The sequence below is a fragment of the Neovison vison genome, chromosome 4 (assembly GCF_020171115.1).
Source record: "Neovison vison isolate M4711 chromosome 4, ASM_NN_V1, whole genome shotgun sequence".
Lineage (NCBI taxonomy): Eukaryota > Metazoa > Chordata > Mammalia > Carnivora > Mustelidae > Neogale > Neogale vison.
Genome location: NC_058094.1, coordinates 128,486,341 through 128,502,914, shown reverse-complemented (window position 1 = coordinate 128,502,914; position 16,574 = coordinate 128,486,341). Strand labels below are relative to the sequence as shown.

General features: G+C 41.7%; 1 protein-coding gene across 3 annotated transcripts in view; it reads right to left on the bottom strand.

Annotated features, from left to right (window-relative positions):
• Window positions 1–16,574, bottom strand: part of HECW1 (HECT, C2 and WW domain containing E3 ubiquitin protein ligase 1) — a 460,654-nt gene that overhangs the window by 66,759 nt on the left and 377,321 nt on the right. For all 3 annotated transcript variants that reach the window (XM_044245670.1, XM_044245672.1, XM_044245671.1), the window contains 3 exons: window positions 16,161–16,282; window positions 13,942–14,127; window positions 4,153–4,287 (listed from right to left, as the gene is read on the bottom strand). In XM_044245670.1, the coding sequence (XP_044101605.1) occupies window positions 4,153–4,287; window positions 13,942–14,127; window positions 16,161–16,282 (443 nt within the window). The remainder of the gene's footprint in view (window positions 1–4,152; window positions 4,288–13,941; window positions 14,128–16,160; window positions 16,283–16,574) is intronic.

Below are 16,574 nucleotides of genomic sequence, written 5' to 3'. Positions count from 1 at the left end.
GACACTGTACTAAAATGCAGGCTAAAGCATCAAATTACGATCTTTTTATGCATAAAGTACTATATTCCTGATAACTGCTTTCAGCAAAATGCCTGAAAAAATTTCATTTGAAGTAAAAAAAATCTAAAAGAAATGTGACAGTGCCTCTGTTAATAACCTATCACAGGGGTTTGAGGGAAATTTCTACCATTTAGAATCCTGAATATAGGAGCTGATTTCAATTCTGTCTTTAAAATTGATAAAACATTCAGTGCTGAGTAGCACTCAAGGGAGTGGCTCATGAAGGTGAAACAGAAAATACTGATCCCTAAGGTTGTGGCCTAAGAAACATCTATAGCAAATCCCCCAGTAACCCTGACATGTGACACGGAAAAACCACGGATTGTGGAAATAGTTCACTGATTATTCCCGAGTCTCATATTTCCATCCGCTTAACTCATTTCAAATTGGATAGCCTACTGCTTTCCTACTCACTGTCTGACTTACCCGAGAGCAAACCCGCCATCCTCCCCAACTGGCTCTCCTGTTCATCTCACCTGTGTGTTATTAATGTGCCACAAGGCTCACAGACTGAGAATCACAGAGCCAGCCATCTAGTCCCCTGGTGTCCCCTGCAGATGAGGGAACTGAGGCCCCAGAAAGGAAAGGAAGGACGAGTGACACACACGTCCTCTGTGGCAAAGCCGGGGCTGAGACTCCATCTGCTAACTGAAGACCCAAGTACCTCTTCCTCCCACCTCCTGACCTCTGCAGTCTTCTTCCCAAGGGTTGTACTTTGTCTTGGATCTCTTGGCCACCTCCAGTGGCCTCTAATGGGCCCTTCTCTTGCAGATCACTCCTTTCTTTCCTCTTCGTGGCCGCCATTGTCTGTTTTCTAAAATACTAGTGTACACTGGACTGGGAGTTAGATCTGAACTGTGGTCTGGAACTCCCTGTGTGACCTGAATTTCTGATTTTTAAGTTTGCCTGACTATAAAATACAATTCTTAACTAAAGTGGTATGACCACATGGGAATATTTGGAAATGCTTAGAGGTATTTTGGTGTTTTTTGTTTGTTTGTTTCGGTTGTCATAGTGATGGCTGAGGCGAGGGCTCTCCTGACAGTTAATGGATTTGAGCAGGAAAAAAGGTCCTACAATGGCAGGGGACAATTCCACACATTAGAGAAGTGTCCTCAAAATGCCAATCGTCTTGGGGCGCCTGGGTGGCTCAGTGGGTTAAGCCGCTGCCTTCAGCTAAGGGCATGATCTCAGGGTCCTGGGATCGAGTCCCGCATCGGGCTCTCTGCTCAGCGGGGAGCCTGCTTCCCTCTCTCTCTCTCCCTGCCTCTCCATCTACTTGTGATTTCTCTCTGTCAAATAAATAAATAAAATCTTTTAAAAAAAAATGCCAATCGTCTTCTCCTCTAAAGCCACTTTTCCACAAAAACCATCATGTTATTCCTCTCAAATTCATTCAGTGGGCTCATGGGGAAGTGTCAACCATATGGCATTCAAAGCTTTTAAAAAACTAAGACAAAATGCAAGTAGAAACCCTATTCTGGTCACAGTGAAATATTCGTTATCTCTTTACTGCCCTTTCTCGACCCTACCGCTGCACCTCTGCTCATGCGGGCTCTCTGTGGGGTTGCCCTTCCTCTTCCTTTGTACCTGGCTAGATACTAGGGTTAGGTCAAGTACATTAACTTTAAAGATGTCTTTCCTTGGCCTCTTTTGAACTTCTGTGGCACTTATCCTAACATCTCTCTTGGCACTCAATCATATTCTAATTGTTCTTGGTACTTAACTCTGTGTTTTCTGGCCTGGCTTCAAACACAGGCTATAAAATCCCCCCAGGCAGGGATCATATCTCATACTTCTTTGCATTCCATAGTGCTCATAGCAAGCCACGCACTTAATCAATGTTTGCTGAGCAAAATCATATCACAGCAAACACAATTAACATTTCCCACCACCCCCTCCTCCTGTTTTTATACCAAGATCCTCCTGTTGTCTCACTCCCTGGGCTCTGGGCTTTCACAGCAGGACGAACCAGATACTGATTTTCATAGAGGCTGGGTCTTTGTTTTCTCTGGAATGCTAACCCGATGAGCAATTCTCTGCCACCCAGCTTTTCTTGGTTTCTCCTTGTGTCAGCGCAAAGCTACCAGGGGATGTGCGGAGAGATGGGATGGGTTTAAAAACCTGATCAACTGAGGGTGCCTGGGTGGCTCAGTGGGTTAAAGCCTCTGCCTTTGGCTCAGGTCATGATATCAGGGTCCTGGGATCCAGCCCTGCATCGGGCTCTCTGCTCAGCAGGGAGCCTGCTTCCTCCTCTCTCTCTCTGCCTGCCTCTCTGCCTACTTGTGATCTCTGTCTGTCAAATAAATAAATAAAATCTTGAAAAAAACAAAAAACAGGTAATGCAAGTGGCACTCATGACTTGAATCTCATTTCAACAGAAATGTCTTAGTACTTGTATTTTCAGACTACTTTCTTATAAACGTAAGAGATCTAGATCTTTAGGGGGTTTATCTTGGGTAGTAGGTAGGAGGTAGGAGGAACCTACCTTTTTGTTTTATTGACAGTGAACCTGACTTCAGGACTCAGTTTCTTTTATCAAATGTGGTTCATCTCTCATAATGACGAAATTGCCTTAATAATACTAAAGACCTTGGATATTTTAAATGAATTAAATGGCATGTTTCAAGTTGATTCAGAATCTTGAGTTTATCCACTATGATCTCACAAATGCCATACTTTCTGAAGTGTTATAAGTAAGTGCCACCAGAGAGGGATACAATCAATGCCTGTTGAGCCGGGACGTTGGGCGCTGCTTTTTGTCATCTGCGAGCATGGCAGCTGCAGAGTGTCTGCTATCTGTGCTCCTGACACCCATGTAACCTGGGGGAATGCGTAATATTTTTCTCCGCATGGTCAGGTGCACATTTTACATATACGCAGAACTAAAGAATCAGCATGTTTTCAGCAGTATCCTAAAACAAAACCCAAGATGATCTGAAAATAAATAAATTGGAAAAAATAAAAAAAACAACAAGATGACCCATGAAAGGGAAATCCGTTTTCTCACACTGGCATTATATCGTGAGCGCCCTCGGTTGGGAAGAGTTAGGCCTGTCAGGATACAGATGCTTCCCCTAAAAGAGTAGTAAACTGGTACCAATACATCAGGAACAGGCTCTTCCCTTGAGACTTGCTGTCTGAGGCTGCCAGGTGGATTGTTTTTCCCCATTTTTCCTGAGACATTCACCCTAGTTCTCCCTGGAATGATGTGGGGGCAGTGGGGAGTTGCACACACACACACACACACACACACGCACACACACACTTCCTCTTTTACCCTGTACTACTACATTTTTTGCCTCATTGTAATCCAACACGACAGGCTGTTTTACGAGAAAGGGTTCTCAGGGCCACCACCTCCTGAGATCCTGCTGGTCTCCAGGATGGTACTGATACCTGGGAAACGTCAATAAGAGATTTACTCAAAGTATTGCCAGGAACGGACTAGAAGTAGAAAACAGCTATGTTTGGAGTTTCAGTTTGAGAAGGGAGGCCAGGAAAGGGTATGGGATAAAGAGATCGTACTTGAGAAAGGCGATGCCCATGATGTTTAAGAAGGATGGTTTCATGATTCAGCGGAAGGTGACCATAGGCAGTGACTAAAGATATAAACCAGGAAAGAGCACGTGGTAGGATGCAGAGAGAGTATTCATGTCCCCAGTGGATCCCCCCCAGTTTTTGGTCCATGTATGTCTATGATACTGATGTCTTCTCTGGGATCTATGAAGAGCCCAAAGTTTAATGTCAGTCATATCCTTAGGATCGTTTAGGAAATCACATGTGACTGGCAGGCCTACGGAAGCACAGTGCAGGCTTGGTGTGCGGGTCTCCTGAGCCTGCATTTTCCATTTCGTCCCTTAAGCTAGACATAGTCTTTGTAGTGTGACTGTTAGGACAAAATGGAAGGCAGAAGGAAGGCGGTCTAAAGATGGGTCTACAGAGTTCAGTGGGTGTCCCTGACTCCGCATTCTTCTTCTAAAGATCATGGGGATAGGGCAGAGCCCTTGGGGAGCAGGCAATCCTAGATCCCAGTCACCAAAATGGAGCAGGGCCTGTGGAAACGTGAACCTGGCGGGGTGGGGGGGTTACCTCTCCAGCGCTGTAGCTCCGAAGCCTCTGCAGGTGCTGTCGGTGGGTCAGGTGGTTGGGGAGACGCCCGTTCTGAAGAGGGATTCGGGGGTCAATGAAAGTGGTAGCTCGACTGTTGTGGTCCACGAAGAAAGACTGCAGATAGACCAGTAAAAAAGAACACTGCATGAGAATGAGCCAGAGTGAGGTCAATAAAGTAAGGGAGTGCTACAGAGCCCAGTCTTCAAGTTTATTTCTGACACTCCTTTTTATCTGCTCAAAACGATGGAAGACGGGGGCATGCCAGTTGCAGATAAACACTTCACAATGCGGACTTATAGACTCCTGGTCATAACACTTTACTCACCGTGGAAAGTAAGAAAAATACAGCCTTCGATGTATTAAAATAACACTAGTAATAATTCATGAAACATTTTATTTTAAAAATAAAGTCTCTTTCTTTGGTTATAGAATTAGCACAGTCCCATTGAGAAGAATTTTTAAAGGGATAAAAAAGTAAGAAGAAAATAAAAATTACCTCAAATATCACAATCCAAGGGTAATCTTCAAAATATTATGGTGACCTTTCCACCAGTTTTTTCTTTTCTCACACAAATATACAAATATCTACATATTTTCCCCACATTGGCACCTACAATTTTGTTAGAATATTTTTTTCCATCTCCTATTTTATGAGCATTTCCTTAAGTTATCAGACATTCTTTTAACACAATTTTAGCAGGTTATAGCTTGATGGATATATAGTAATTTTGGTACCCTCTATCACTGGACATTTTACTTTTTTACTGTTTTAAAAATAATGCTTCAACAAACATTCTTGTTCATAAACCTTTGCAGCATGTCTGATTACTGTACATGTCCCAATATGTGACAAAAGTTATTCTTTAAATCTAAAATTACCTCTCATAAAATTGGTACCTTCTCAGGAAAAAACCCCTTTTGTACTACTAAACAATCTTTCAAATACTATCTTGGACAAAATGTAATGTTTGGTGAAGGTGACTTCCTCTTAAAGACCTTAATCAATGTTCATTGTAGACACACTCGGATGCCACCTTACAGAGGTAATCCAAGTCAAATACAGATGTAAAAATTATTCTTGGGAAGTATGAGCTTATAATTTCAAGTATTAGATGTCCTTGCAAACAAGTCTCTTTTGTTAAAGAGCTCTATAAAAAGTGATATAGGAAGTGGTTTCATTATGGGGACCAAAAGTTACCTCCACAGGACGTAGGAGATTAACTCCCCTAATATCATGTGACTCAGTATCTGTGACTTGCTGTAAAATTCCCAGGACAGCATCCCACACAGATTCAAAAAGGCCTATTTGGGGGCATCTGGGTGGCTCAGTCCCTTAAGAATCTGCCTTCTATTCAGGTCGTGATCTCAGAGTCCTGAGATCAGCCTCTAGTTGGGCTTCCCCTCAGTGGGAAGTCTCCTTCTTCCTCTGCCCCTCCCCCTGCTTGTGCTGTCTCTCAAATAAATAAATAAAATCTTAGAAATATAAAATAAAAGTAAAAAAAATCCGTATGTCCAATCTGGATGAGACTAAATATGATGTGTCCTGAAAAACTGGGTTCGGTGTTTTAAAAGTGGCACTGGTTGACATCGAAAAGATGAGTAAAGAATCTGAAGAAGAAAAAATGTGAGTAAAAAAAAAAAATTTATCAACGTGTTTCTATAACATGAGATTTTAAACACACAAGTATAAGCTAAAGTCAATATTTGAAGGTGTCTTTTTATTACTGAACTATATGCCTGCATGTTTATAAGTTAAAGTTAAATGGGTTTCTTGTTATTTGTGCATATGTGGCAATTCTTTAGTATAAACTCCTAAAAGTTGAGTTAATCACTGGGCTAAAATTAGAAAAAATTGTTTATTGGTCTATATTAACAAATTACCTTCTTATCCTCATCATAAGTCCATGAGTGCTTTTCATGGACTTTATAAATGTGGAGTATTTGAAAGACCCCTTAGAAATGCTGAATGATAAATGATGCTGAATTATTGTTTACAGGGGAAGCCAAATATTTTCTCACAGTTTTATGGGTTAGTTAATTAATATGTGGTACAATATTAATTAATTTCAGGAGTAGAATTCAGTGATTCATCACTTAGAAACAACACTCGTTGCTCATCACAAGTGCCCTCCTAATACCTATCACCCAGTTAGCTCATCCCACCTGCTGTCATCAACCCTCATCAACCCTCAGTTTCTTCTCTATCATTACAAGTCTGTTTTATGGTTTGTCTCTCTTTTCCCTCCCATGTTCATCTGTTTCATTTCTTAAATTCCACACAGGAGTGAAGTCATACAGTATGTCGTTTCCTGACTGACTCTAAATTTGTTGTTTAAAATTTAGCTTTTATTGCTTATGGCCATGGAATGCAACATGAGTATTTTATGCTCTTCTGTTTTCTTTGTGTTATAAAATATTATCATTTATTAAAAAAAAGCTCCAAGGATCTCATAAAGGAGTTGTAAACTGTTTTTTTCTTTTTTAAAGAAAATTGTGGTAAAATGTACAAAATGCAAATTTTGCCATTTTAATCAGTTTTAAGTATACAGTTTAGTGGCATTAAATACACTCTCATTGTCATATAACCATCACCATTGTTCATCTCCTGAAGTTTTTCATCTTCTTAAACTGAAACTCTGTACTCATTAAAGACAAACTCCTCATTACTTCCTTCCCTCAGACCATGGGAACCTCTATTCTACTTTCTGTCTCTATGAATTGCACTATTTTTAGATACCTCATGTGAGATAAAATATTTGTCCTTTGGTTTCTGACTTGTTTAACTTAGCATGATATTTTCAAGGTCCATTCATGCTGTAGCATGTGTCAGAATTTCACTGCTTCTCAAGGATGCATAATCTTCCATTGTATGGGTAATACCACATTTTGTTTATCCATTCATATAACTATTTTTTCTATGCTTATTGAGGTATAATTGACAAATAAAAATTGTATGTAATTAAGGTCTACATAAGGTCTAATTTTAACAAAATAATATATATCCATTATTACAAAACTATATTATTTAAATCCTGACTTATTTTGTCCTTCTGTCAAACTGATAGATACAAAACTCATTTTCCTACAATGCATTTATTTCATTTCCTTTTGTATTTCTCTTTTAGTTTCCTTTATATATGATATGATGCTATTTGGCTCATAATATATATGAATAACGTATCTTTATTTTAGTTGTGCCTTTGATTTATAAAAAATCTTACTTTGACTCCATTTAATGGTGTGAATTTGAACTCTCCTTTCTATGATATTAATATACCATTGTTTTTCTTGTTATGGTTTTTACATTCTATTAATATTTATTCTTTTATTTTTTAAACTCTGAATCATTTCTTGGTTATGTCTTTTAGTAAGCTGGATCTGTTTGTTACCAAATCTGAAAGTGTCTTCCTTTTTGGTACATAAGTTTATCCTATTTCCACCTATCACTATGACTATTATGCTTGGCTGTACTTTTGTTATTTTATTTTGGTTATTTCCAATTTTTTTGCTTCCTGGTGGATTTTTGGGGTATTTTGCTATGTAAACCATATTTTGCTTGATCTTATTTTGGTAGAAATTTGAAACAGAAAAATCTTGCTTTCAATGGCACAAACAGTTGCCTTCTAAGTTGATCAAATAACTATATTTAGCCATTGTTTTTCAAATTACTCAACTATGAACATTAGCACAACTTTCCTTGCCCTGTTCACCGGCCCTCTTCCCTCATCTATTTTATTTTAGGTTAGGAATATGATTCAGATAGTTGTTATTCAATTTTTCCATTTTTCTTACAAATATTCTCCCATAGTTTATTGAATCTTTTTCAGAATTTTTTTTTCTTTTTTTTTTTCAAAATATTTTTAAAGCATTTTAACAATTATTTACACTTACATTCATATATTTGATTGATTTAAATATTCACCACTAAGGCCCTTTTATACTGTTTTCTCCATTATTTATTTCCTGTTCTGCTTCATTTGTAAGTCATTGGGGGAATGGCTTTTGGTGTTTTCTTTGGACAGGCAAGAGAGTACAGTGAGTTCTGAAATCCTGCATGTAAGGTGGTTTTCCCAATATTTTCACACTAGAATGACACCAATTTGTTTGGATATAGAATTTGGGGGCTGCAAATTTTTTTCATCAATAACCTGTACTCCTTGCTCTGTGAATTTCTGTAGTTGAGTTTCATGGATGGAAAATTTTAAGCTTGCCTGATTTTTATTCTTTTTAAGGTAACTCATATTATCATGGCTATATACTGATAAGACTTTTAAAAAATCCCCATTTAAAGACAATTCCAGAGTATGTGTAGATATAGAATTTTAATTAATTTTAATATAGCTCAGTGAGCCCCATTAATCTGCCTACCTGAATAATTTATTTTAGAGCACAAAATTTTATTTTCAATATTTAATAAGTGAGTTTTTATATTCTGAATTTAATTTTTGTCGTTCTACTTATTATTCTGGTTTCTTCTTTAGGAACATCCATAAGCCATTCCCCAACAGAGATTTTAACTGAGTGGTAATTATATGCTAGGAATATTCTAAGCCCTCGGGGTTTCATCAACAAGCAAAGATCCCTGCTCTCAAGGCGCTCAAAATTCTGTCAGGAGAAACAGACAAAACAATAAATCTAACAAGTATATAACTTATATGGGGGAGCACATGGGTTGGGGATCTTGGGTGCTTTTGGTATTAAATAGAATCGGTTAGGATAGGCCTGGCTGAGAAAGTAAGATATGGTCTTTTTGCTTTTATTTATTTATTTATTTATTTATTATTTTTAACTTACCCCTCCATGTTTTTGGATCTGGTTTCTTCCCTCACTTTGGAGGTCGTTTCCACGTTCTCTCTCAGTGATCTGATTTTTATATAGCATCAGTTCTGCTCGGTTTTATCCCTACACTATTACATGTTGCTCTTCCTTGTGATTTTAAAACGTTTACTTTCAGCCTTTTTTTTTAATTGTAGAAGAACATGTGAGACTTAATCACTGTTCTCTAACAAAATTTCAGCCATATGGTAGTGTTGTTAACACAAGGCTGTACAGCGGGTCTCTAGAACTTACTCATCTTGTATAACTGAAACTGCACCCATTGAACCCAAACTCCCCATTTCCTCCTGCCCCAGCCCTGGTCACCGCCATCCTGTTCTGTCACTCTGAGGCTATTTCAAATACTTCCCGTAAGGGGAATTATGCAGTATTTGACCCTCTGTGACTGGCTAATTTCATGGAGCAAAATGTCCTCCAGGTTCATCCTTCATTTTTAAGGAACACTGAATAATGTTCCACTATATGTATATACCACATTTTCTTTTTTAAGTAAGTTTTCAAATTCCAGTTAAGACATAGTATCATATTAATTTCAGGTGTACAGTACAGCGATTCAACACTTTCATGCAACACCTGGGGCTCATTACAAGTTCACTGGACAATCCCCATCACCTATTTCCCCCATCCCCTCCCACTCACCTCCCTCCTAGTAACCACTAGTTTTTTGGGTGTTGAGTTTGAAAAGGCGGGCACGTATTGCACAGAGCGCGGCGTGTTATATGCAAGCAATGAATCTTGGAACACTGCATCAAAAAACTACTGATGACTATATGGTGCTAACATACTAATAAAAAAACAAAATCAGTTTGATCTCTATAGTTAAGAGTCTCTTTCTCAGCTTGCCTCTCTTTTCCCCTGCCCTTTGCTTTTTCACTTTGTTTCTTAGATTCCACACGTAAGTAAAACCACACGGTATTTGTCTTTGACAAGACTTATTTTGCTTAGCGTAATGCACTCTAGTTCCATCCACCTCCTTGCAACTGACAAGACTGCATTCCTTTTTATGGTTGGTAACATTGCACTGTATATCAGTTGATGGGCACCTGGGCTGTTTCCATACTTTGGCTATTGCTGACGCTGCTGCTGTAAACACTAGGGGGCCTGTATCCCTTTGAATTAGTATTTCTGTATTCTTTGGGTAAATACCTAGTAGTGCAATAGCTGGATGGTAGGGTAGCTCTATTTTTAACTTTTTGAGGAACCTCCATACTGTTTTCCAGAGTGGCTGCCCCAGTTTGCATTTCTACCACCAGTGCAAGAGGGCTCCCCTTTCTCTGCATCCTCGCCAACACCTGTTTAACACTAATATCTTAATGGAAGATGCTACTTGACAGACACATTATGCACTGTGCAGTTTCACTGAGTTAGGAGCAGTTCTAGTCCCATATGCTTCTGTACATACATTTACAAACATTCCTTTTTCAAAGTGTTTAGTTTAACTCCAGCTCCTTAACATACAGTACATTATTTTCCAGTGTACAATATCGTGATTCAACACTCACATATGTCACCCAGTGCTCCTCCTAACACGTGTACTCCTTAACCCCCATCACCATTTAACACCCCCCTACCTCCCTTCTTATACACCACATTTTCTTTACCCATTCATTTGTCAGTGGGCATTTAGGTTGCCTGATTATTGGGACTAACGCTTCAAGAAACATAGCAATGCAGGTATCTCTTTGAGATTCTGATTGCAATTCTTTCGGATTTCCAGATCATACGGTTTTTCTGTTTCCTTACATCTGTCTCCTCTCAGCTCTTCTCAGTTCGTGGCTGCTGCTTCTTCCTTCTTACTTCTTCTTGCTCAGTAGAAACCACGTGCTCCTAAACCATCTTGTGTATGATTGGCAGGTACCTTTTAAATTCTTCTATTTTCTGAAGGAAATTGTACTGTAAGATGTTTTTTTTCCTCAAAGGTTCTGTTTCCTTCATGTAGTAGTGGCTCTCTTCATAGGCTCCTGTTTATTTTGCTGTTGTGTGTTCATTCCTTAGTAGAGGATGCCTCTGTTGCATGCCGGCCACAGGCAGACCCTCCCCTGCCCCACCATCTGCAGCCCCACGCCCTCTCTGGATGATAAGTCTCCCCCTCACTCAAGCCTGGAACCTACTTAAGGTCCACATCCAATCTCTACCGAAGCTGGCAGAAGGCTGTGGCCTCCTTTCTCAGACTTCTAAGACAACGGATGAGTCAGATGGCATTTGGGCCTTCACTCTGGTCCTCCTGAAGTGGTGCCACTCTCAGAGCACTGTCCCTGAACCCCTTTGTGGGGATGATCATGCATCCAAAGACATCGAACAGCCAGCCCTGGTCTTCTATGCCCACCATGGTGTACACTAAAAACAAAGGCTGTTGTCTTCGCACACGTCAATAAAGCAAGAAGCATGTTGGCTAGAATGAGGAACCAGAAGGTGCTGTGGCATTCTGGAATCTTCTCTGGCCATCTGTGAAAATGTCTTTTGCATAGAGAGCTATGACCCCCGGATTTTTCAGTGACCGCTGTTCCTAGATCCCAGACTCCTGTGCAACACATTCTTTCCAAGTCAGAGAGGTGAGCCTGTAGGAGACAGTCCACAAATGTTCTTCTCAACCTATTCCCATCATCCATGGGCTTTAGCAATGAGGTGTTCTTGTATTTTCTCCAGTTGCCAGTCCGATGTTGCATTTTTTTGGATTGGACAATTCCCACAGCATCAAGAGGAAGAATAGCAGGAATTACTAATCTACTCTATTATCATGGATGCCCATATTCACTTATTTACTCTTTATAACTGGCATGAAGGCAATAGTAATTATTGCTACTTTATGACAGACAAAGTGAGGCTCAGAGCAGTAAAGGAACTTGCTCATGGTCACGTGTTTAGAATGGAATGGGGTAGTCCCCACTATCCTTCATTGTTGCTCTCTACCCTATGGATTGTGATAATACATTTTTAATTGAAGGCTACTTCCCATCCCCCCACACCCCTGCAACAATTCAGTGCACGGTATGCTTCTTAGAAGTTTTGTTTGCCATCTCTGAGTCTGTATGTGCTCAATTAGTAAAGAATTAGACCAGTTTATGTGTGTGTACCTAGTCACACAGCTGGTTTGTGTCATAACTGAAAGCAGAATTTAAGCCCTCTCATTTTAGATTCAGACTTCCTTCTTTCTTATATATGGTACCATATCACTGAACAAAATTAGGGGGAAAATGTTTTGCCAGAAATTCCCTAATACACATTTCAAAATGACTAAAATTCTTGGTGCAAGTCTCAGCTACTGTGTTTCTTTGCTAGTGTGATACACCCTGGAGAAACAGGGCTGACGGCACTGGGGGGTTTCCTGGCATTCTGCTGGGTCTCTGGCTGTTTGCATCCTAGTGTGAGAGCTGTATGCACTTAGGGTGTTATGGAAATCTGGGCTAAGCAAGTTGTTTGCGTTAGTGTGCTATTTGCATAATAAACCATAATGACACTTTCTGTTCACTGATTCCTAGTGGTGTACTCTTTTTTTTTTTTTTAAAGATTTTATTTATTTGACAGAGAGAGAGAAATCACAAGTAGGCAGAGAGGCAGGCAGAGAGAGAGGGGAGGAAGCAGGCTCCCTGCGCAGTAGAGAGCCCAAGGTGGGGCTCGATCCCAGGACCCTGAGATCATGACCTGAGCCGAAGGCAGAGGCTTTAACCCACTGAGCCACCCAGGCGCCCCCTTAGTGGTGTACTCTTGACAACTTAGTTAAGGAATAATGTAAATATGGCGACCACAGACCACCAGGATGAGGCACGTGCACTCTGGCTCCTTTGCTTTCTGTCTGGCTCAGGATTTATTTCCCACCCTAACACACAACCTCAGGTCCTCCCAGCATAAATCACTGTCATTCTCCAAGTGGAGGACACACCTAGTAAAAGAGAAGGTCCTTAGGAGCAGATTCTGGCTCTTGAGGTTTTTCTACTACACAAAGCTCACCTCCCACCCCAGACCCTTTTCCAATTCACCCAACTACACAGGAGTCGGTCATACAGACTTACTAAGCTAACAGACTTGCATTAGTGGACACTCTTTCTCCACACACTTCAGAGAGTACAGGTACTGAGACATGCTAAGGGGTTTTTGGGAGGAATCTGTGGTTCCCAGGGGACAACGGCACCCAATCAGCCCACTTTGGGGAACTATGGCACACTGAACATCACAGAGACTGAGACATGTCTACTGACAAAATTTCTGATTCCTTTGACCCTAAAAAAGGGAGGCATTCTCTCTACCACAGACCCCCCCCCCAAAAAAATTACACAGAAACAAGTCTTTCATAAACTGTTTGGCCTGTCCTATAAATACATTGATGTGACTGGTGATGATTAAGAAAGAACATTTTTGCTGCAGCAAACTCAGTGAGGCTTCCAAAGCATCCCTGGGAAAGATCAGTTTTGGCTAAGATCACACAAAGGCAATACACAAGCCAGTAACATCACATGGGCCCAAGATACCCTCCCATTTGCCAGGTTGTTTTAATGAGAACTGAAGGCTTATTAGGAAAATCACCACAAGTAATCTAATAACATCATTCCCACTTAACTAATAATCTCATTCCCTGAGAGTTAGCTGTCTACGGAGGCATAACAATAGAAAGGTCATTGAACAGACTCTGGTTTCAATTTCCAAACACATAGGCAGCAATTCTCAATTGCGCATGATTTGCTCTCTAGGGAACATCTAGCAATATCCCAAGTTGGTGTTGATGCTATTGGCATCAGGGGGCAAGAGGCTGGGGATGCTGCAGGACAGAAACCCTGCTGCAGGATGGGAACCTCTCTTCCTCCTGGTAGCTGATGGCACATCTCTGAGACACAGGCTTTCCTGTCCTCACTCATCTCCCCCACCCCTCACTTTCTCACGGGTCTTCTTCAGATAAAGAGCTCTCTGTTGAAAGGCCCACCTGTCAGTCACACTCACCTTTCCCTGCTGGTCCGTTTTGATCTCCCAGCCCCGGGGCAGTTCCAGCCGCGTGTCTGCAAACATGTTGATGAAATTCACCAAGTCGCGGTTGTGCTGGTAGCGTTCGAAATTGCGTGCATCCCGCCGGACTTTCAGAATCATGTGCTTTAAGCAGGTGCTACTGGTGAAGACTCGGTAGGCACCCTGAGAGGGCGGTCAGGGCCAGTTGGGATAGAGGGTTGGGGGAGGAGGGTAGGAAAAATACAGACCAAGTACATCTTGAGCACCTTATCGCGATGTAACCTGATTGCTAACACAGTGATTTATTGTGCGCATGGAGGGGGAAGCCTCAGAAGGGAGATCTTGCTCAAAAATTAAATGTGCACGATAAACACACATGGATCTGCTTGATCTGTATGGGTGTTTCCTCAGCCTCTGATATGGTCACATTCTGGGCGGGGCAGAAGGGTACACTCAAAGGCTCCCCTCTCCCTTCTCCCCAGTCAGCGCTAGGCTGGGCTTTCCTGAGTCTCCCTCCGTCACTGGGAGCATTGCCCCCCTCTCTTCTCCACCCTTCTCTGCCTGCACCAGTTCTCTCTTGCTCCACTTCTGCATCTATAACAAGGAGGATTAATTTAGGGTCCCTGGGGACTTAAGGCTGGCCTTCAGAGGTCTGTCACAAACTTCTCTGTGTGGAGGGGATGGGGATGAGAAGAAAGGAAAACGTTTCCAGAGTTTTTAGTTGTGCCAAATGATGATTTTCCGGTCCACAGGGTTGGAAGCCAAGCCCGCTTGCTGCCAGAGTGGGGCTGTGGCTCCTCCTGACCAGAGCCACCTGGTGCCCAGTGCTTGAGGGCATCAACATCTGACATCCTTGTCCCCCTTGTGACTCACCCCTGCCCCAGTGGGCAGCCACTCTGAGTCTAACAACAGATGTCCCAGAGTCTTCTCAAATAAAACCTGCTAAAAACTGGTCTCCTCCCACTGTCACCTAATCAAATAATTGCACCTGCTCAGATGCAAGTAATTTCACCCCTAACTCAGGTGCCCAAAGTAGAAAAGACTCCGACTTTCTCGAGTCCTCACCCCTGCCTGCCTCCATCACCATGGTCCCCCCTTCTGTCCTCCCAGGCCCTTCCTCAGGGTGGGCCTCGATCATCTCTCACTTGTGACACTGGATCAGCCTCTAGCCTTATAGCCCCCCAGTCGCCGCCCTTCTGATAGAGAAGATGTTTAATCGAACACCTGATCCTGTAACACAAATGCCTAGGACTATTGCTTGTTCCTACCGCCTCCTGAGGCATAGCCACGCTCCTTCTCATGACTTCCCCTGAGTTTTGCTACTTTTTCTCCAGGCCTTTCTGAACCACCTTTGCCCGTCACCACATCCCAACCTCATATACCCAACCCTGAGCCTCTTCACAGCTGCGTCCTTTCTCCCTCTCTCTGGAGCTTCTTCCCACCCCTCTGCAACCTTCCTGACTCAGCTCAGCAGCCCTGTCCTCAGGGATGCTCCCCTAGACTGTATCTCTGGTGTTTCCAGAGCATTTTATTCCTCCCTGAGGTTGGGCGCTGTCCTCTCACGTCAGACTAGTCTTAGTACGTGTCTGTTGCTCCACAAATTGGGAGGTTGTGCTGTTCAGCTGTCATGCTGTCTCTGTGAGGCCAGCACCTAGATCTGCATCTGTCCACAGAAAATGTTTGTCTAATGAAGGAATTAATGAATATAGGGAAAGCATGTAATTGCTTTCTTGAAAATACCAAAAAAATCATATATGCAAAAATAACTTAAGTATGGTATTTGAACATCTCGTTTCATTAAAGGGAAAACTAGATATTTATCTAGGAGAAATCTAATTTAACATTTCTTTAATGAAAGTGATTTTATAAAATGAGGCAGGCTGAGGGGAATCTGTCACAACTTCATAATCTTGTTCCTTTAAAATTTTAGCAGTAACAGAAACACATATCTGTTTCCAAAGGACTTCCACTGATATTGATACAGTTGTGCCTAATGAAAACAAAGAAGCAACAGCGTGGCCAAATCCAGCTCTTCTCCTTTTGGGGAGACTCCCAGATAGTAGAAAGAGTGGACCGAGTTGGTTTGTTTTGTTTTGGTTTCAATCTTGCCTGGGTTAAAACGCCTTCCTTTTTCGTCTATTAAACAATTTAGCAAAGGCGTGTTTTGAGTTTTGATGGAAGCCAGGTGGGCCTCCTCTGTATTCAAGAGTACTCACATAATTGGCATGTAGTACAGTGAAGAACTCGGGGTTGGTGATGAACTTCACCGCTGGGGACTGCAGCAACAAGGTGATTTTTTGTGAATTCACCGGAGAAAGTGACCCTTCTCTCCGCAGATCTGGAAAAAGGAAAGCAAAGCAACAGCCACGTTGGAAAAAAGTCATTTTAAATGCAGTACTTTTCTCTGTACACCAGCAGCGCGTTAAGCTTTGACTGGACAGCTGGGAACGGACTGTGGTTCTGAATAGTGATATGATCAGGTATCCCGGTGATAGGACCAGGTGTCCTATCACGTCGTCTGAGCCAGTGAAGAGTCATTATCTCCTAGGAGTGCTCCTGCATAACTCCGGTAGGCTCACGTCCTCGAACATCTTGTCCCTTCTATACCAGTGTTGTTCTCCTTATTTTAT